The following is a 21,890-nucleotide window of genomic DNA, read 5'->3' as shown; positions in this document are numbered from 1 at the left end:
GGGCTGGGAACAATTTGGGCTATTTCTATATGAATTTTTTTAACTCTACATTGTTAGAGGCAGCACACTGGGATGGCAACTGAAGAGAATAAATTCAATAAGGCTATTTTCTCCCTTTCTGTGTGTGCAATTCCCCTCCTCACAGCACGGTACGTGCACAGCTCTTTGCAAAAGCACGTTGGAGACTGTCAGATCCCATTGGAATTGCTGCCCTGGGCACGGCAGAGCCGGGGACGTGGAAAGATGTGCTTTGAAGGTGCTGCTGTGTTGAGCAGGGCAGGGGGAGGAGGTTTCAGCTGGGCTTTTTTTGTCCCCACTGATCCCACAGGGGGAAGAGGAGCGGCAAGAGGTTCCAACAGAGCTTCCTTCTTGCTCACCTTTGTCTCCAGAAAAACCAGGGAAGAGAAAGGTCAGGAGCTGGTCCAACTACAGAGCTTGGCAGGGGCTCAGGCTAAACCACGCTGGCACTGTGCTTTTAACAAAGATCTGCATCTGCAGCAATCTGTGGTGACTGTATTCCCTCCTCTCTGCCTTTCCAGGAGGAGAAGCTGTGGCAAGGAGAGAAAGGACACAGGAAGCAGGCCTGGAATCTAGTTTCATTTTATTTTAGCAAACCGCATGTTCTTCACTTATCAACATCTCTACATTAGCAATTGTATAGCTCTCCAACTTCTCTTTAAAAAAGGGTAAACAAGAGAGGACAAACTCAGGCTTTTTCATCTCTTAAAAACATCTGAAAGTTGGATTCAAGAAGACTTTGATATATTTTGGTTTCAAGGTAACAGATGTGGTGTGGAAACACTAATTCAAATCACCCGCCTGACGAGAACTGCCCCTTTTGGAGCCCCTCTGGCACCAGACCCTCAGGAGAGGCCGAAGATGCGACTCACCCTCGTCACACAGCCCTGGCTGGTTGGGAGGAGCTGGATGTGCCACCCCCTCAGCCCGTGGCTCTGAGGGAAGCAGCACCTCGGGGCTCAGTGCAAGTGCTGTATGTACACGGCTCCCCCACGGAAGCGCCAAGGCCCTCGGCACGCAGGGAGCTAGGGAGGACTCTTCTGCCGCGGCACCTTCTCATTAAAGAATCACATTCCCCCAGTCATCCTGTTCCTGCTGTCTAAAGATATAAAGATCTTCTTTGAAGAATTGTTTTAAAAGCCAACCCTCCCCCCGGAACCCACGCGGAACACCGTAAATGTACAGATTAGAGACGTCCTAGAAAAGTCCTAAAATTATTGCAGAAACTAAAGATGACTCGTTCCAGGGGAGGGGCAGGCACGAGGCACAGCATCGAGAGCTACCGAACGCTCGGGGCGGTTTGATTTAGTTTTCAGCTTTTCCCCCATCATTCAAGAAAACAAAAATAAAAAAAAAATTAAAGAAGTGTTTAAGCATCAGAACTAAAATACAAATGCACATTGACTTATAAAACAAGATTGTGGATTTGACCATGGGGTTCCCTGACACTGGAAACATTTTACTTTTTTGCCCGGAGAGATTTCCTCATGGTGGATTTGCCCTTAGCAGAGGGTTTCACTTCCTTCCTCCCGCTGGCTGCTGGTTTCTTGGAAGAGCTGCCACCAGAGGGTTTCTTGATGGCTGGGGCTGCTGGTTTGGCTTTCTTAGCAGGGGTTTTAACCTTGGGAGGGGGCTTTGCTTTCCCCCGGCGGGCTGCGGGGGTTTTCCTTGGCTTGGGTTTGGACTCTCTTCGCTTCATCGGAGGGGCCCTGCTCCGGGATTTGGGAGGTGGCCTCTTCTGCATCCTGTCAGGAAGAGAGACAGCACAGGAGCTCAGTGGAGGTGTGAGGGTACCAGGAGCAGAGCTGCTGTCAGCAATTTGCATTAACGAGGCAGATCTTGGCACCCCTGTTCTTCGCCACGGCTGCTCCTCCCGCAGCAGCACATTCCATGAGCTACATCCCAAACAACAAGAGCTCCTCAGCACATTCCATGAGCTACATCCCAAACAACAAGAGCTCCTCTGGTAGCTCTCACCACGCTGAGCTCTTCCCATCCCCACTGAGCTCTGCCAGTGAGGCTTCCAGCCCCTTCCTTAGGCAAATAAACAAATAAATAATGACAGTGAATCAGTGAGCTGTCAGAACAATTAAGAGCCCTAAGCACTCCCTCTCCTCTCTAAATGGAATTTCATTACTTAATGAACAACACTCATCTTAAATCCACATTCTGAGTGAGGGCAGGTCTCATCTGGCTACAGAGCTGCAAATAATACTGTAGGGAAGAGTTTTCCTAAGGAAACACTTAGGAAATACAAAAAGTCCCGTGTAAAACATCACACTTTATAAAGCAGGAGACTAAAGGCAATATGAAGAATAAACACAGGAGGAAGAAAGAGGAAAGCTTCAAATTATGGAAAGGGGGATATCAGTATCTCTGGAGCAAGGAATAATTAGAAACTTCTTCCAACACCTGTGAGTAACAGACCTGTGGATAAATGACCACACCAAGAGTCACCTGAGCACTCTATAGCTCTGACAGACACTTCTATTTCATCCAAAGGAGCCCACTCATCCCTCATGCTGCCATACCTCTTCTTTGGTGGGGGCTCTTCCTCCTCAGACTCTTCCTCTTCAGATTCTTCTTCCTCCTCAGATTCCTCCTCTTCTTCCTCATCAGATTCCTCGGAGTCCTCATCCTGCTGCTTCTCTGGGTAGAGCACATCTGGGCTACAAGAGGGGTCTGGTCAGAGTGTGATTTGTTTCTAAGGATACAACTCCAGGGTTGGCAGGCCTTAGATAAGCCTGGCTCTCATCTGACACAGCAGACTCCCCCTAAGGTTACAGCTTTGAGCCTAATCCAGAAATCCCCCCAGAATTCTGTGATTGCTGCTATCCCAAACCAACATTCCTTAGTCTCTGCAATGGCAGAAGCACAACAGCTCAGGAATGCCCCAGACTTAAGCTGCCTCTTCTCTGGCTCCCTCCCTCATTTCTCCTTCGCTGCAAACCCAGGGGACAGACAACAAAGGGGCAGGATCAGACTTCAGGGACTGAACGTGGGCTGAAGCTGTGAGGTCTCTGTGTGTGTGCAATAAAGGAAGGTGGGGAGTAGAGACTTTATTGACTGTGCTGCCATTTGGCTCTTCCTGGGACACCAAGTGCCCATCCCGGTGCTCCACAGGGCCCAGCACAATATCAGCTCCCAGCAGGAGCAGAAAGGCTGGTTTAGGCTCACAGCAGCTAATCTAGGTCATGCTCCCTCCTCCCATTCCTCTCCCTTCAGGAAGGCTAACAGCTGGGTCCTGCTCCTTAGGAGCAGCCTTGCACTGAGAACCCACCCCACTCCCTGCTCAGGTGAGTCTGTTTTAGCACTGGAACACTTCAAGAGCCCCAGCCTGCAACAAAAGCTACCTGAGAATACTGAGCCCAGCATTTTTACTGCCCTTTTTAAGGGCTTCCCTTGCTAATGAAATCAGCTTTATGCTCACCCACAGTCAGACACCCAAGCAATGTCATTATCCAGAGTAAGGGTGACAATTTGGCAGTTCATCAGTTACTAAACCCCCCACAACCTCCCTGTAAATAGAAGGTTGGCTCAGGAACCTCAGCTCTGCCACCTGACCCGTGCAATACTTCTCTTGAACATCATTTTACAGCCAAGCTCTTTACCTGGGATAATAAGGGAAGCAAAGCTGAAAGGTTCCACTGAAGCCCTTGCCAGAAATTTGCTCCATCCAGCCATTCTTCTCACATTTCTGCAGGGTTCTCTTCAGTAGATGCACTGTGAAAGAGAAAAGAAATCAGAGAAAGACTGTTACTATCTTTGTCCTCTTGTCTGACTTCACTGCTCTCTGCAGTGCCCTCTGAAAGCAGAGCTGGAGTCAGGATGGGAAATCCTCTCACAGTCAATTTTCAAGTAAGATACAAGTGTTTGTTCTTGAGCACGTGGCAAGTGTAGCTCTACATTCCCAAGGGAAGAAGTCAAGAATGGTGCATGTTTCTGATGTCATGATCAAGAGATGCTCCTTCAAATGCATTCAGCAGCACCATGTAACTTCTTCTGTCCAAATTTAACCCAGGTCTCAGCTTTCTTCACCCTGTCCTCCAAAGAGTTTTTTTAAAACAAGCTTTTTTCCCTGTTTTTGCCCTCCTCATGTTCTGAATGTCATGTCTGCTGCATCCTTCCCTGTTCTGTGGTTTGCTTTTTGTTTTGTTTTTTAAGGGGTAAAATATTTGGTCTAGAAATACAACAAATGCACTTTTTATTCCAGTCTGTCATTCCAGACTTTTATTTCAGCCATTCCATTGTGCACTGTGTAAGAATTGTAACTCAAACAGTAAGTACAGGGGATCTTTGTCTGTGGCAAAGGGCTGAGGTTGTTTAGTCAGTTCAGAACCATTTCCAGCTTGAATTAGAGGGGCCATTTATATATTGAGCTCCCTCCAAACCCAGGGAAAAGCAAGGTCTGCCCTCAAGCACGTTCCAAAGAGCTTTATGGTAATAACCACAAGGCTGGTTTTACTCTGGGTACCAAAGATCAACAGCAGCATGAAAAGGATTTGACTCCAGTCAAGTCCAGTTATAAGATGAGGTATAAACTGGGGAGGAGAGCTGAGCTCTGGCTCTGCTTTCTCATCTCATCAGATCTTCCTCCAGTTGCTCTCAGAACAAAGCAGAGATCATCAAAATTCCTTTTACGTAACGGAAGGAGAAAGAAAACAACAGATTGCAGCTGAGATTTCTTTATCTGCCTTGCAGGAGTGACAAGCAGTGGAGGCTGGCTCAGTGCAGCCCTCTAAGGACCAGGGACATTTCCATTCCAGGAAGGTTTATTCCACTTAGGAAGCCTGGAAGCTCTTTTCCCTGCCCCAAGATTAAGAAGTCACAGTTGACATCAGTCTCTAATTGGCAGAAGGCCTCAGGCAACTTCTTTAGCCCTGGAAGGTGTGCTGTGTATCAGTAAGCCCTGCACCAAACAGCTGTGCTGGTGCTGTGCTTCAGCTCCAAGTGCAAAGGGCAGGATCAGCAATCTCCTCTCCAGCCCCTTGTCCTGAGCACTGGCACCAGCTCTGTGACACCACAGGAACAAACTGATCTACCTTCAGGTTTGACTCGAGGAGAGACTGCTGGGAGCTCAGCCTGCTTCAGCTGACCTCCAGCTGCATCAGGGCTCAGCCCAAATTACCCAAATAAGCCATTCCAAGATCTGCTTTAAAGGCTCCATAGCACTGCTTCTGCTAAAGCAAAAGTCAAACCAGACATTAGTGTTGCTCCTGGGAACAAAGACATGCCAAACCTCCTCCCAAATACAACAGGATTAATTTCTCTCCTCATCTGCTTGACCTTTTAAAAATCAAAGCCAAACAAGGAACCTCAAACAAATCAGTAAGAGGAGTGCTCAGGAATTTTTTTAGAAGTCAGACTATGCAACTTCTCTAAATAAAAAGCAATTAGGAACTGCATTGATACCAAGCTGTTGCCTTTCAAAACAGAGAGAGACAGATGAAATCCACTTGGTGATTTAAGAACAATAAAGTACTTGAATACTATTCCCCCTTCCTGGCTATAGACAAGAGAATCATGCATTCTGTCTCAGAAACTGGCCTTTGTCCGGCCTGAAAGGGATTGATGGGAATTAAAACCACTGAGCATCTCTGCAGCACAAAGAGCTGAGCAGCTGCAGCTCCTGCAAGCTTGATGGAATAGTTTAAAGGTGCTGCACAGGCACATCTGCAGCTGCAGGACTCTCCCTCTCAGCACATCCAAGTGTTACATGGATGGGTACTTTACCCTGGAAGTTGGAGTTGGTCCCTGGGTAATTTTCCAGGATATACTTCTTCAGCGCTGTGGTGGAGCAGGTCTTCGGTTCGTTCATGGCCACAATAGCAGACAGGATGGCGTCTTCCATCAGAGTCCCACCCAGCAGGGGCTTCTCCCCTGATTTCTTCAGCTATTTTCCAAGGAGGAAGAGAAAAGCATCAAGACAAAATTCTCCCAAACCAGGTCAGGACAACTCCTCTGCACCAGGTGGGTCGGCGCTCCTGCATTAGCACAGATACGTTTAATATTAAAACACTGCACAGGGAACGCTGCTCTCCCAGCTTTAAGTGGGAGGCCAGGCCTAGTCACTCAGCTGGCCTGGGGGGCTTATCAGCAACACCTCATCCCAGTCCCCAAACACACTGCAAGTCTAAGGGCCTATCGCTCAGGGGAGGGAATAAAGCAAAACAAATCACATCATCCCCCATCCCACGGACCAAATGTACCCAAGGACTTCTGTGGCACAGACGTAAAAGACACAGCAGGCATCTGGGGTACCTGCTGCACTTCCAGTGAGGGATGGAAAGGAAGGCTTACCCCCCCAGCTCCCTACTGTGCTGGTGAGTCAGAGCTGAGGCAGCGTGTACAGCACGCTCAGCAAGGAAACGGGGGGTCTGCTCCTGAAATGGAGACCAAGAGGAGACCAAGAGGAGACCAAGAGTCCTACTGCTTCAGAGTTGGACAAGTCCTGAACGTGCCAGGCTGCTGGAGAAAGGGGTACCCAGTGATGGGGGGAGAGGGCGCAGTCACTGACATCCAAGGCTTGTGGTCAACAGAAGAGGAACTCAGTCTCTGACCTGGAATGTCCCAGACGCTCCTTTCCCTGTGATCTGCTCTAACTGGCCCTTCTCTACAGCTCTCTGCAGGGCATTCTTCAACAGCTGGGGCCTGAAAGGCAGGAGGAGAAAGCTTTACTGACACACACTGACAGCTTCAAAAACAAACAGAGAAACAACAGTTTGCAGAGTGTGAGCAGAGCAGTGCTTACCGTGCTGTCTGCCCACATCCAGACACGTTAAACGGAGACCTGTCAGCGGGCTCATGACAGGGAACACGGCAGTGCTCAGGAGCTGAGCTGCGGTGCCTGCTCGTGCCACAGCCAGGAACAGCACCTGCCCTGGGCAGGATTCCCTCCCTTGGAACAGCACACCTGGATGTGCTGGGCAGTCAGTCTGCTCACGGGTAACCAAGGGGCTGACACAAGCCCCTGTTAGAGGGGACACACGGGGTTCTCTTAGTTTTGCTTCCCAAGCCTCAACTCGCTCCCTACAGGCAAACTGCGAGATTACTGGACACGTGTGCCAGCTGAAGCATCCAGAACCAAGTGGGATGAGATCCTGAGCAGAGGCCTTCACATCCCTACAGCTAAGGGGAGGTGGTTTTGGCCAAGGTGTGCAGAGCAGCACTGCTGTCAGTGCCAGGAACAAAGACTGGGCGTGGAGGAATGCAGGAAAAGGCACCACTTTTCCTCAAGCTTTCCACAGGCTCTGCAGCTCAGAGCAGCACCTGGCTGCTTAAAAACAGGACTGAATCACCACAAAGGGAGGCAGAGCCAGAGGAAGGCTGAGTTTCCCTGCTCCTCTGCTTGCTAAAGGACTCCAGCACCTACCTTACATCTACTTTGAGTTTGGGGTAATACTGAGACACGTATTTCTTGATCAGGCTGTAAGAAGCTTCCTTGGGCTCACACAGGCGGGTGAAGGCCAGGGGCAGGACATCCTCCAGCTTCACCTGCTGCTCTGCAGTCGGGGCGGAGGTGCTTTTCTGAAACACACACACTTTAACACATCAGTGAGGCCCAAAACTCTGCATTGCTGCACCAGCAATGCACAGGTGGGGAGAAGTGCTCCTGACCATGGCCACAGAGCTGGAAAACCAGGTGCTGTAAGGCAGCTCTCTAAATTAACAACTTTAAAACTTTAAGTAAAATGGAGCAAATTTGGCTGAATTTTCATAGGAGTCTTAGGAAAGCTTTACAAATACAAATTGCTGAGTATTTCACATATTTTTAACTATTTCCTTCCTCTTTCTATAGAAATTTTTCCTCTGCTACCCTTCAATGAGACAGGAGAAAAATCATAGAATCACAGAATCATTAAGCTTGGAAAAGACCTTTAAAATCATTGAGTCCAACTGTTCCCCCTGCACTGCCAGGGCCACCAACTAAACAAGTCCCAAGGGCCACATCCACACATTTCTCGAACACTTCCAGGGATGGTGATTCCACCACTGCCCTGGGCAGCCTGTTCCAGTGCTTTACAACCCTTTCTGACACGAAAATTAAAACCCATCAAAGGCAGGACCCATTTACACAGATCAAATCTTCCCCAAAATGAGCAGCTAAACACGAGTCCATTTTTTTTGAGATAACACAATAAGATCTTGATTGAAGCCAACGCTCCCTTCTAAGTTTTCCTCCATCCCTTTTGTTACAACGAGAGAGGATGATTAGGAAAAAAAGGTCTACTCTTTATAGAGAAAATGTGCTGAAGCTCGGTGATTTGATGCTGAACAGCAGCTCTGCAAACAGTTCAGTGAGTGAGGGAGCTGCTCCCCAGCCAGCTGAATTCACCAAAAACATTTGTTTTGCTGCTACACAGAGAAAGGAACTACAAAGACACCAATAAGCTGCACAGAGAAGTGATGTGTCAGCAGGTATCAGGTGCCTTGCTCACACTTCTCATGGGGCCAGTGGCCTCTTTTTAAAGAGCTACAATGCAATTACCTTCCTTCAGTGCCCTACACCAAGTGTGTGACCATCTCCCTCAGTTTTAGGGCTCTTGGTCTCCCTGGGAGGTAAGAGAGGAGCACCAAGGTGTTACCTGTCTAAGTTCACCTGTCTAAGGCCCCTGAGGATTGGCAATTCCAGCTAAGGATTCTGTAACTGCAGCTTTAGGAATGTGTTTCACACACCCAGCACAGCACAGAGTGGAGAACAGCAGTGCTGGAACCGTGACTAACTGTGAGGCTCAAAAAACCAGCCCCATCACATTTGACTGCCTCAGAACAACACCCAACATCAGCAAGTTTCTTCCAGCAGCTTTAGGATTTTTTCTTCTTCCTCCCTCTGCCCTCACAGCTCATGGAAAAACGTTCACCTGGCAGTCCTGAAGACTGGAGTACTCCCTTTATCCACACAACAGATAGAACAGACACAGCAGTAGCATAAAGCTCTCTTACAATACCTGAGAGGCATCTCTCTCTACCAGGTAAAGACAGAGGAGGAGCTTCATGGTTATTCAGTTTTCTGCCTCTGAACCAAAGCCTAGGGGTTTAATGTAAACATTTTAAAACTAAGAATTTGATTATTCAACTTGGTTTTCAGTTCTCATAGTAGCTTTCTGATTCTGAGTGAGTGGGAAGGGTGTTTTAATTACTGTGCTTGGGGAGGAAAAGCACAGCAAGGAGGAGAACGCTCTTTGTGTAGGGGTTAGGTACATTGCATAAGGTACAAGTGTTTCAGTGCAAGATTTTTCAGAGTATGGTTTAAAATGGTCCATCTTACCTTTCTGTCTCTGGCTTTTGGAACAGTTTTTCCTGCATTAGACACCACCACAAAGCTCCCAGAAGCTCCCTTTCCTTTCACCTAGTTCAAAAGAAAGTCCATTTCAGGGTAACTCAGAACAATAACAACTTGAGAGAGACTCACTGATATCATGACACAGATTTTGAATGTACTGTCACCCTGGCGATGGCAGAGGCCTGATTTGAACCCACTGAAACTTCAGTAAGATCAGAAGCTGCAGCCAGACATTAACACAGACTCTGCTGTCCTGAGCAGGAGATCCTGGCAGATAACACAGGCATAAATTACAGTGTTAGAAACCCACGCTGCTGCAGAAGTGCCACTGCTGGACTCACGTGCTGCTGCAATGCTGTGACACAACCCCCAGAAACGGTCAGGAATTGCACAAAACCCAACTGTGCAAAGTAGCTGAGTGACAAAACAGTGCTGAAGTTCTGTCAGGGTCTAATAAAGTGGAGACAGAGGCTCATTAACCTCCAGGAGGGAGAACACGGTCAACCCAGAGACCTGCTAATGGAGTTAAGAAACTCCTGTGTAAGTCACGGCATCATGGACTGGTTTGGGTTGGAAGGGACCTTAAAGCTCACCCCATCCCACCCCCTGCCCTGGGCAGGGACACCTTCTACTAGTGCAAGTTGCTCCAAGCCCCGTCCAACCTGGCCTTGGACACTTCCAGGGCTGGGGCAGCCACAGCTTCTCTGGGCACCCTGTGCCAGGGCCTGCCCACCCTCCCAGGGAAGGATTGTTCACTCATATCCAACCTGAACCCACTCTCTGTCAGTTTGAGGTCACTCCCCTTGTCCTGTCACCACATGCCCTTGTAAAAAGTCTCCCTTCAGTGTTGCCACCTCCAGTGCTGCTCCACAAAGCAGCTCTTACCTGCCTAATGATCCCCCTCTCCAGCTCCCTTTTCAGTGCTTGCTTCAGGAGGTACCCTCTCCTCTCCAGCTCCAGGGAAGGGTATTTGTGGATGATGTATTTCCTTATTGCAACGACCGAGGCACCACTCTTCTGAAAGCAGGCCTGAAACAGAAAAAAAACATGGGTAGAAACCACCTGCACTGGAACAGTCCTGAGTGGGGCTGGAAGAACAGAGTCTGCACTGATGCACAGGGTGCCAAGGCTGGCCTCTTCCCCACAATGACTCAAGAGCTTAAAAGGACTAATAAAATACTTAACTTTTGCCTTCAGAGTAGCTGAAGAGCAGACAACACAAAAGCAGCACAGCAAGCACATATCAACCACTCCCCTGCTCTGAAGCACTGACATGGAATGGCTTAAAACAGAAAATACAGGCACCTTCTGGCAAACCAACAATGCATAACGGGTAAATCATTTAATTAACATCAGACAGAGGAATCACTAAGTCAGAACAAGCTGTCAATTAATTTTTTTAAGAAGATGGAGAATTGACATAATAAATAAGTACAAAATGCTGAGAAGTTCATTCTGAAGATGATATAGCTGGAAAGGCCATCTTGCAATTAAGGCTGGTGGAACCCAGGCCTCCTGTGAAGGCAAAACCAAGCCTTGAGGGGAGAGCTGCAGCACAGGAGGGACACAGTAAAGCAACAAGCACCCACCACTCTGGAATGCAGGTTTACAGTATCTCCTTCTGTCCTGAATCAGACTAAGGTAATGATAAAGAAAGAACACGTATCAAATAGATGTCTTAATCAAGATAAAGGAAGTCAAATGCATCTAGAAGGCACAGCAAGCAACTGATGACAGCAATCCACCAGGTTATGCCATCCTGGCTGTTTCTCATAATGTAATTAGGGAGGGAAATGAATTCTAAACCAAGCAATCAGCTACAGGGCCCTTCATCATCCTCATGGACTCCCATCTCAGCTCCATGGGCTGCCAGGCAGAAGCACACACACCTTACACACCAGCTTTCCTGCTGGCTGACGGCACTACCCCCTGTACCTCAGCAAGCTGAAATGGTGCATTTTAGGCACACACATTGTTCTGCTTTGCCACAGATGAACCAAAGACACGCTTGTCTCCTGCTCACCCTGATGGCCTCGGTTAGAATGGCATCCATTTTGGGCCGGGAGGTGGCTGCCATCTGGGTCTGCTTCTGTGCCCGGGCGAGCTGGCTGGCAGAGAGCGTGGCCCACGCAGGGATGGTCTTCTTCACCTTCTTCTCCTTCTCCTTGGACTGATCCTTCTCGCTTGGGAAGCGTACAGAGCAACAGTAAGACAAGAGGCACTAAAACAAAGCCAACAAGCAGAAGAACAAAACAAAAAAAACCCCACAGCCCAGAACGTCTGACATTGTTTAAATTAAAATAACTTATAGAATATTTTGAGGTTTCTATGAGTAAAAGAGAGCCTGTCTCAATATTCAGCCTCACATGTGTTCTGGAACAGCAGCTACATATGATCAGTAGCTTCTTCCTAACAAATATGAGCTCCTTAAGGGACTCTTCCCATTTCCCCCATCTCTCCCACCACCCTTTCTCTCTCTAAACCCTGACTTCCTTCAGAATCCCACCCAATTCCCTGAATTCAGCATCAAGCAAGCTTTACTCCTTTTTGGTTTCTTCTGAGGACTTTGTTTCCCCCTTCCCTTCATTCTCAGGTTCCTTTGGCTGTTCTGCTTCATTGGATGCAGCAGGCAGGGTTTCAGTCTCTTGTTCCTCTCCAACAGAGGCAGATTCCTCAGAGGTGACTTCTGCATCTAAAAGATGTGAAAAAGCATCAAGTTACTGCCCCAAACTAGCTTCTATTCTTCAGGAATGTAAAGGGGGGGAAAAAAAAGGCTTAAAACACACCCCCAAAATTATTTCCCAATGATTTCTTTTCTCTAATTTAAATAGATGATTTCAATGTAACTTAAAAAGTGAAGAAAACTACTGAAAAAAGCTTCAATAAAGTGCAATCAACCCCCACATGCCAGAAAAACTGCAAACAACATCATGTAGCATTTTCACAAAGTACCAATTCCCCCAGTGTTCTCTTCTTAACTCCAGGAGTTGCTGTTGCAGTTGTCCCTCAGCAGAGAGGCCTGGGAGGGGAAGGGGGGAGGAAACCACTGCCATGAAACACTGAGATCCTACCACTAGTTTGAGCACTAAGTGTTTTTAACTCAGGAAGGTGAAAAATACACATCTCTACAGGAAATGTAGACAGACACACAGGTAGTGGCACAGGTCCAGAGAAGCTGTGGCTGCCCCTGGATCCCTGGAAGTGTCCAAGGCCAGGTTGGACGGGGCTTGGAGCAACCTGGGCTGGTGGAAGGTGTCCCTGCCCATGGCAGGGGGTGAGATGGGATGGGCTTTGAGGTCCCTGCCAACCTAAACCAGTCTGGGATTCAATGAAGTAGCTTTGTTTATGACAAGTGGTTTTCAAACCCAGAAACACTTGAAGGGTATTTACCATCCCATTCTACCATCCCATCCCATTTGTCCAGGCTTGGAATGCTGCAGATTGCACATGCCCTGGCAGGAACACTTGTGTATCAGAAGAATCAAATCCAGTCAGAAATCAACTTAGCAAATATATATTTAGCTGAGAACAGGCCTTAGAGGCTGGGCTGCCTACTAGATAAGACGAATATAAACCAGAATTCCACACGTTTTGGATAAAGAGCTGCCCACCATCAGTGCTCTGTGCAGCTCAAGAATTCCTGGCACATTCCTGTGCACAGTTTTCCCACGGGGGCATTTAAAATGCACAGTGAATTAAGAGAAGGTTTCATATGTAATTCAGTTAATTGTGACACCAAAGAGGACAAAGTCAGTGAAACCAACTGTAATAGTGAAATGACACATTCTGAGACACTGAGGTGAAGCTGCTCAGCCCAGACACGTTAACATCAGACTGGATTTTATGACACATTGTGGTAAAATGTTTTTGTTCAGAAAAACAAAGAAAAAAATTAAATGCTTTGTTTTTCTATTCATTAACTCTACCTTTTGATCTCAAGCCATCATCCTGACACTACTGAAACTTCACAATTTCTTTACTCTAAAAGATGTGCAAGCTTAAAAGGGACTATATTTAGCCAGATTTTCATGTCTGGAGTGTCAGGACTTTGCCAAGGGGCATGAAAGACAAAACAAACGGGTTCAGGCTGAAAACAGTGTCTGCAAAACACAACTTCCCAATAATCCTGGAAAAGCCTGTGACAAGGAGCCAAGCATTAGCGATATTTTAATCTTGGTAATAGGGTTTTTCAGGAGTTTCAGAACACAAACCTGTGTTTGGATGTACTTTCACAATCCCCTATTGACCTGCTCCATACCTGCTTTGACCTCTTCCCCCTCGGCAGGTTTGCTCTTGGGAGGAGTTTCCCGGGAAGTGGAGTTCACGGAGCGGCGGATTGGCATCGTGTCGTCTTCGACTTTCTACAAAAAGCACATGAAAATCACTACAGATGCTGGGAAGAATCAGAAAGGTTTGAAATGGGACTAAAGCAAATCAAAGCAGCATAGGTAGAAATGTTCTGGTTTGGATTTTTCAGGATGTTAAAGCACAGTAACCCTCAAACCAGCTTCTTCAAAGCGTACTAGGAGAGGATAGATTCGTATTTTACGGTTATAAAAGAAGCAATTTCAATTCCAAATTAAATGAGATGAGGATTTTGAGAGATACATCATCTCAGGAAAGCGGGGGAGGGGACGCAGAGTTTGTTAGACTCCCAGTCGAGTTTCCTGGAAGCAGGGGAGAAAGAGTACTGAGTAACCTTCAGCAGGCCTGGAAGTCAAGGACTGATCCAAGGGCAAGCTTGGAGAAAGGGCCAGCCCCTACCTCACTTAACTTGTCCGTGTGGATCAGCTGAGCTCCCGTTAAGAGTGGAAGCGCCTTATGATGCACGGGTTCAGCTTCAGACAGATCAGTCGCCATTTAAATTAATTTCTAGCCCCAACACTGTGGAGCCCCAGGTTTTAACCCCAAGGAACTTTTTCCTAATGGTTTTCACAGTGCAGTGAGGAGTCAACCTAAAGTACAGAAAAGATGGGGTGTGAAAATTAACAAAACAAAAACATCTATGTCCACGTATCTATCAAACTAAAGATTAAAAAGAAAAGGGTAAATGGTTTACAGCTCGTGACTAACACAACTGACAAGCAACACTTGCATTCAACAGAGGGGCTAAAACGTGGATGGGAACTGCAGAGCTATGGATGGAGCAGAACTGGGGAAGGTGCAAGCCAGACCTGCTCCGTTAAAACATGGCTGAAAATTAAAAAGGCTCTTTAAATTCAGGGCAAGCGTTAGCAAAAAGCAGCCATTGCACTGTGGCCCTCAGTGACATTGGGTGAGGGCAGGAGCTGACACACAGAGCAAGGAATTAAACCATTCAGTCTGTTGGGCAGGAAACACAAACACTGGGGACCCAAACCATGCCCCCACCCCAAATTAAACCCCATGCATTTAAAGAAAAGAAGGAGTCTTTCGATAAAAACGATAACAAACAAAGCAGCATTTTCCATGCTTTCCACCAAAAAAGGTAAGACTTCCAAACCTCTGCTCCAAGCACACACACTGCCATGGATGCCAAACAGGTTAAGCTTAGTTTAACCCTCTCCAAGGCTCACTCCCTACTACTGTTACACTTTTACAGCCTTTCTTACCTGTTGCCCACCTGCCTGCCCTGGCCTCTCCTATGGAGAGGGGCTCCAGATTCCATCCCAGAACAGGGCTCATCACGAGACAGGCTCGTTCAGTTCCTCTCAGCACCCCTTTCACAAACCCCAGAAGCAAAGCCTCACCTCCAGCAAACCAGGGCTGACCCATCCTCCCCAGCTCCAGCCTCCAGCCTGTGTGCTTCCCTTCCTTACAGAGAAACAGCCAAATGCTCCCATTTCCCCTCTTCTGGGTGGGTTTTTGCTCAGAAGGCAGGCACTTCCCACACATTCTCACTTTTAATAAGTATCTTCCCCAACCTGAGTGTTTTCCTCCTGAACAGAGACCCACCATCACTGCCAGCCCTGCTTTCAAGATGACTTTCAGCACTTTTTCAGCACTTAGCACTGCTCTCCCCATTGCCCTGTACCACACCAACACCAGTTCTTGCCCAAAACAGAGTCCTCTCATTTTCCAGCACTGGGGATCCCTAATCAGAAGCACTTCTGACAGGAGCTGAACAGTCACTCTGAAAAACCACGGACTTGTCTCAGCACCAGGGAAAGCAAAGCCCAGCAGCACCGGATGTTTCCTTCTGAGACAAAACAGAAAGAATCAAAACACACCACATGCCAAAACCCAAAAAAAACAACAAAAAAAGAGATGAATGAAGCTTTCCTGTGAAATGTCAGGATGGGAAAAAATACTAATGGTCAATTAGAACATATGAACTACAGCCCAGCACCTTTTTGGTCTCTTTTAAGGAATAATCCTTCCTTAAGTGTGGAAAGTGAGAGGAAAAATGAAATTTTTCACCAGGCTTCAGCTCAATATCCAATGTTTTTTCAGGCACGCAGAGCCTGAAGTCCTTTAAAAAAATGACAACATTTTGAAATGACTCCTAAAACAAACAACTCCAAATCCCTCCTCAGGGAAATCAGTTGGGGGATACAAAAGGCACATTCCCTGGGATGACACACACACAAGCCACACTGTGGCTGACCTGGTCCTGGGTTTTCTTTATTTTTGAACTGTGTGACCTGCATGGCATATGCATGAAAACACAATACTCTCAACTTTGACTTAAAATTGCCTGAGTTCTAAAAATCTCTTTGTTTAGATCAGTGTACAAACCATTTGAGCCTTTTTGCTCTGAAGAATAAAACTTAACACAGCACAACTCCTCCCTTCTGTGCCTACAACGCAGGCAAATAAGGCAGAATCCAGCAGAAATGGTTGATTCCCTCTGCATGGATCATCTCCTGCTCAAAAGGGAATCAAGGGGGCAGGAGGATAATCTCCTCCTGACTTCAAAGCACTGAGAGTCTCCAGGGGCAAAGTCACAAGCCCCACCTTGTGAGAGCATCTCACTGCACCTGCTCAGCCCCTTTCCTTCCACACAGGGATCAAAAGTCGTTTTTCTGCACTGGGTGTGAAATGTCAATCACAAACAGGCCTGAATTTAGTCCCTCAAAAAGATGAAGCAAAAAACTAGGTGGCTTTGCAACAGCAATGCAGGAAAACTGATTCCCCCCTCCAAATAAAATAGATTCATTTAACAGAAAAATCAAGTTGCACAAAACATTACCTGAACACTCTATTTCAAAAGACAGCTCTAAACAGGAACCACAGTTACAATCACAAGCATCATGAACACTTAAATCTGGTCTGCTCAGAAAAATAAAATCACATCAGCAATGAAACAACCAGCAGGACTCACACTAGCACAGAAAGTTACTCCTCACACAGCTACTCACACCCATTTTCCTAAAGGTCCTTTGAACTGCAGGTTCACAGGTTCCCAAACTAAGATGAGCTAGTCATTCCAAAGATGGTAATCCAGCTGGGAGCTGATAAGCAACAAAAAACCCCAAATTTCTGGTTTTCTGGAATGTGTCCAGTCTCCCAGCTCAGGGAACGTCCACTAATGGAAGATCCAAAGGTACAGAGAGCTTTCCAGGAACTGTTACGAAAAACTATAGCAATTGTCTCCTGAGTTATCAGCACATTGTCAGAGCAAAAAGAGAGGCTTCAAATGAGACACATTTTGGATAATATTTCAGAAGTGTGGAGTCCCCCCCTAATGTAACAGACACAAGAACATTAAAAAAAAAATAATTTGAGGCATAGTTTGGCTGAGTCCTTGGATTTCTGCTGGCCATGAGATTTTTCAACTTATCTCAGCCTTCAGTCTCCCTTATAGGGAAAAGGTTTTGGGATAAATTAGGTTTGGAACATGGCAATCCAAGTGTGAGGCTGCTGGAAACACCAAGTCACAGGGACTCGGGGTAGGGTGAGCAGGCTGAAAGCAAATATGCAATGGAAAAATGAGGAAGCACATCCAGCCCTGAGCTGGGGGGTGTCCCCTTACTGCCACATGACACGAATGGGTGACTGATGCACTTAGATGGGACTGGTATAAAGTACATGATCCCTGTCTAGAAATGGGGGCAAAAAGGGGTAAAAACAGTTTTTATGCACTGCAAGCTGGCCAACTCTTTCAAGGCTTTTGGCCCCCTGAAATCCTCCAAGCTTATCCCCTAAACCCCAGCCCTGGTAGCAGATACTTTCCCACAGCCCTCAGTATCTCCTGGTCACAGTGTATATCCAGGAACACCTTGGATACAAACGTGTTTCACAAAATGTATCTGTCAGGAGTTAGCTGATGCTGTCACCCGCTGCTTCCCTGAGCTGTTCCAGCACTTATTGCTCTGCCTTTGGCTTTTCCAGCTTACTGAGCTGGACTTGGTTAAGTCAGGCCAGGAGTATTTAGTCATTTAAACCAGCCTAAAGTTGTGCAAGGGAATAAAATACGCTGCTGGATACAAAACACAAGTTAGTCCCCATTTCTGATCCTTGTTTGGCAACCTGCTCGGAAACCCCCTCCCATGTGGCCGAGCCCAGCTGGCATCCCCACCTCTCCTGCTGCCATTCACCCAGTTCTATCCCCATCCTCAGGGCCACTGATCTCCCGGGATGTGTCCCAGCTGCCCAGACTTTGCAGCTGATGCAGCTCCAAGGGCTGTGTTTGCAGCTCTCCCGCAGTGGAGGCTCTCAGGGATCTGTTCCAGGCTACCTGAGCTGCTGCAAAAAGCAGCTTGTTCCAATTAAACGGGAATAGTGGTCCAGGACACGGATCCAAGAGCTCTGAGGCAACACATTCCTTGGGCTGACTGTGGTACAGTGTCCATTTCCATCCACTCCTTCCCTGTATGGGGCAATGGGGGAACAACGAACCCCAGGGTTCAGGAGAGCACAGAGAAAATCCCTCATGCTTCCAGTGTCCAAACACAGGAATTCCTACACTCAGAGACCCAAAGGAGAGTTTTTCTAAGCATAAAGATCTATTTCCATTTGACAATACTTTCATTCTGGGTTGAATCTGGGTGTCATGGGTTTACTACCCCCCTGGGGGCCCATGACACTGGGCCTCTGGCTCCAAATGCTGTGAATGCAACCAGACTCACACCTTACCTGTCCTGATTTTTACAGAGCACAGCAAAAACTGAACCCTGTCCTTCTGTGCACAGAGATGCTGTTTTCACTGGGAAGAAAAAAAAAAAAAGAAGAAACGGAAAAGGAAAAAAAAAAAAAGAAAAAAAAAAGGCACAGAGTAAGACTGATGCTCCCACTCAGGGCTGAGCTCAGCACCTCATCCCTGAGAGGGACACCACCCACCCCAAGCCAGCTCAATCTGCAAAGAAGTTTATTAAAACAGAAGTAAATTCCTGCCTCCCCTCCACTCTTCACCCCAGCTCAGTATAAAACCACTCCAGGTTACAGATTGTCTCCCATCACTCTGTGACCTACACAGAAGGCACTAACAGCAGATCATCTCTGTGGCCTGGATTATCCTCCGTTCCTATATCCAAGAGTTTCTCCTCATGTCCCCACACACAGAGTCACAGCCAGTGTGAACCCTAAATTACACCACCAGCACACCCAGAAACTCTCCCAAAAACTTCAGCCAAGGGATTAATGAAGCAGAATTTCTGCTTGCACGGCTGTCTTAGTCTCTGCACTGATGCTCAGGGTTGTGACAGTGACAATCGCTGTGGGACAAGAGTTTGAAACAGTTTTTGGCTAAAATGATCCTTGATCCAGACTCTCCACAGGCTGCCACCGCCACAAGCAGCTGAGGGATGAAATCACCCCCATTAGAGTGCACAGGGTTCAGCTTCAGTTTAAAACAAGTTTAGGTCACAAACTTTAAACTACTCCAACATGAAAATCTCCTGCTGAAAGTTGCATAGTCTTGGATAAAATACCTTCATTCAGGATGCAGCTTTATGAATTTTGACAAACTGCTGACAATTGAATGCAAATTTAGGCTGCAAATGTTACATCTGAACCTTTTACAGGCCATCTCCTCCTTGTCTAGATAGATTAAACCTAAAACCACTGTATAAACCCTCCTCCCAAACTGTTACTCAGCCACCACTTATTATCCTACAGACAAAACTATACATGATAAAAGCCATTATTTCCTCGCAGTCTGTATAAATCTACCCACACCTTACATTAGAGTCCATCAATGTAAAACTTTTATTTCCTCTCAAAGAAGTTAAAATCCTCAGAGGACCTCAGGTCACTTGTAACAAAGCACTGCCAAAAGATTTACACATCACTCTCTGCTGAAAAGGAAAATACAAGAGGAAAAAACATTCTGGACGAAAATAATTTAATGAGCTTCTACGTGAGGAATGTGAATGATGCATTGAGGAGATAATTTAGCATACAGCTAAAGGGGAAAAAGCTGTAAAAGCCACTTTCTTCAGAGCACTTACTCCTCAAAAGAAATTATGTGTATTTCCTACCCCCATTCATTCCTGATTTCCAAGGATCTCCCCCTCTATCCACCAATTTCTTTGAGTCCCACCTGAGGAAGGTCAGTGCTCTCCTGCCGGGTCCATCAACCACCTCAGTTCTTGAACTGAACTCATCTCCCTCTCCTCTCACTGCCCTCGTGGAGGAGTGACAATTTTTGTAAACACGAGCACTTCCGATCCTTTTCCTCCTCAATGGGCCCTGCCTGCCAAAGTCTGCTGGCCAACTCTTTCTTGAAGATGCTAAAAATACTATTTATGGTCAAAACAAACAAAAGTCATGTGTTGGGAAAAAGAGTGCAACTCTTACTCAATAGTTAGATAAGAACTGGGAAGTGACACACTTGTTAACCCAGAGATAATTCGGAAAGGCTCCTGAAAAGTGAGAAATACTTGAGTATCTGTGAAATACCACAGATAGAAACAAACTACCCAAACTATCAGTCTCTGCTACACTGTATACAGGAGCGAACACACCCACAACCCCACATCAGCCAACTTGTCCTCTCCTCCAGTACGGGCTGAGTGGTTTGCAGACACTGGTGAATGGGGAAATAGTTAAAATACAGGTGAGAAGGATTTGTTCAGAGCAGTGTCCCTGGTCTGGAGCTGCCCCCAGGTGAAGCAGGTAAGCTGGTGGGGCTACACCAGCCGAGATTTTGGTAGCTGCTCCTTCTCTCCTTAAACCTTTGTGATGTTTTAGGCCAAAATAATCCCAGCGCAGAGTGTCGACAGGGATAATGACTGGGAATGGGAGCCTGTCTGGAACAGCCCCGTTCCCGAGTGGAACAGCCTTCTCTGTGCAGAGCCTGTGCACTAAGGGGAGGAGGGTCATTAACATTCTTTACCCAGGCTGTGGCCACCTGGGCTCAGGGAGGCTCTCGGCAGTGCCTGGGAGCCTCACGCAGGTCTGCAGCCTCACCCTGTAACCGCCGAGGGGTATCAGGGACCTCTTTTTAGGAAGCGCAGCCAGACAGAGGTTTCCCTCGAGCGGCGGCACTTCTCGGAAGTGACTTTGTGCAGGAAAAACACCCAAACACCCGCACGGCCAAAGCGGCCGGGAGGCGGGAAGGCCAAGGCGCTGCCTAAGTTTATAAATAGCGATTATTTGTTGTGTCGCGGCCCTGTCGGCCCCTTCCGCCGCTGACCTTCCCGAGGGCCCGCGCGGTGCCGGCGGAGGGGCAGCGGCGGCGCTGAGGCCGCTCGGGCCCCGCAGCTCCTTTGTGAGGCCCCGCCAGGCCCTGCGACACCCGGGGCCGCCCCTCGGGCCTGCGCCGGGCCGAGCCCCCCCGCGGCACCGCGCCCCGCCCGCGCTGCCTGTCGCGACACCCCGTCACGACACCCCCGCTGCCTCGGGCCTGTCAGGGCGCGGGGGAGGGGGGCTGAGGGCAGTTCCGGGGCCCCTCCGGCGGCGCCGCCAGGCCGCCCCCGCGCCTCGCGCGCACCACCCGCGGCCTCCCGGTGGCGGCCCCGCTGTCGCGGCCGGCGCGGGGCCGGGGGCGGGCGGGGCCGGGACTCACCGGGCCCGGCGGACACAAAGCGGCGGCGCCTCCAATGGCGGCGGCGGCGGGACCGGGGGGGGGGCGGAGGAGGGGGGGCGGTGCCGTGAGGGGAGGGGGCGTGGCCGCGGCGCGCGGCGGGGGGCGTGGCCCCGCGAGCCGGCGGCCAATGGGAGGCCGCAGGCATTTTTCGAACGCCGGCCCCCCACCGGCCCCTCCCGCGTGACGTGAGGGCGGGGCGGGAGGGGGGAGCGCGCGTGCGCGGGGCGGGGGGAGAGGTGCTGCTCGTGCGCTTCCCGCCGCCGGCGCGTGAGGTGATTGCTGCCCGCTGAGGGCGCGGGGGGGGCGGGGCCGGTCTGAGACCCGCCCGGGAGCCCCGACCGGCCCCTCAACATCGGCCCCGACCGGCCCTCAGCCCCGACCGGCCCCTCAACATCGGCCCCGCCCGGCCCTCAGCCCCGACCGGCCCTCAGCCCCGACCGGCCCCTCAACATCGGCCCCGACCGGCCCTCAGCCCCGACCGGCCCCTCAACATCGGCCCCGACCGGCCCTCAGCCCGTCTGACCCTCAGACCTCAGCCCTGCCCGGCTGGGACCGCCCCGCCGGACCCTCAACCTCAGCCCCACCTCACCCTCCGTCCAGCCGGACCCTCCACCTCAGCCCTCAGCTCAGCCCCGCCGG

The 21,890-nt window shown here is 48.8% G+C and overlaps 1 protein-coding gene across 4 annotated transcripts; it reads right to left on the bottom strand.

Moving 5' to 3' along the window:
• Nucleotides 1-584: 584 nt before the first annotated feature.
• HP1BP3 (heterochromatin protein 1 binding protein 3) lies at nucleotides 585-21,337 on the bottom strand. Of its 4 annotated transcripts, XM_064678781.1 has the most exons (14): nucleotides 21,231-21,283; nucleotides 18,359-18,428; nucleotides 14,066-14,256; nucleotides 13,560-13,662; nucleotides 11,843-11,993; nucleotides 11,325-11,484; nucleotides 10,187-10,330; nucleotides 9,287-9,367; nucleotides 7,391-7,545; nucleotides 6,579-6,669; nucleotides 5,752-5,911; nucleotides 3,630-3,741; nucleotides 2,550-2,687; nucleotides 585-1,763 (listed from the first exon to the last, which is right to left on the bottom strand). In XM_064678781.1, exons 3-14 carry the CDS (start codon nucleotides 14,159-14,161, stop codon nucleotides 1,478-1,480), a joined length of 1,677 nt encoding a protein of 558 aa, XP_064534851.1. In that variant the 5' UTR covers nucleotides 14,162-14,256; nucleotides 18,359-18,428; nucleotides 21,231-21,283; the 3' UTR covers nucleotides 585-1,477. The 4 variants fall into 4 exon arrangements, with proteins under 4 accessions (XP_064534851.1, XP_064534850.1, XP_064534852.1 ...); XM_064678780.1 differs by lacking the exon at nucleotides 18,359-18,428 and having other exon boundaries at nucleotides 21,231-21,335; XM_064678782.1 differs by lacking the exons at nucleotides 14,066-14,256; nucleotides 18,359-18,428 and having other exon boundaries at nucleotides 21,231-21,317.
• Between the last annotated feature and the right edge of the window lie 553 nt (nucleotides 21,338-21,890).

Source organism: Pseudopipra pipra, chromosome 22, assembly GCF_036250125.1.
Source record: "Pseudopipra pipra isolate bDixPip1 chromosome 22, bDixPip1.hap1, whole genome shotgun sequence".
NCBI lineage: Eukaryota > Metazoa > Chordata > Aves > Passeriformes > Pipridae > Pseudopipra > Pseudopipra pipra.
Note: the sequence above shows the minus strand (reverse complement) of the source record. Positions and strands in the feature narration are given on the sequence as shown.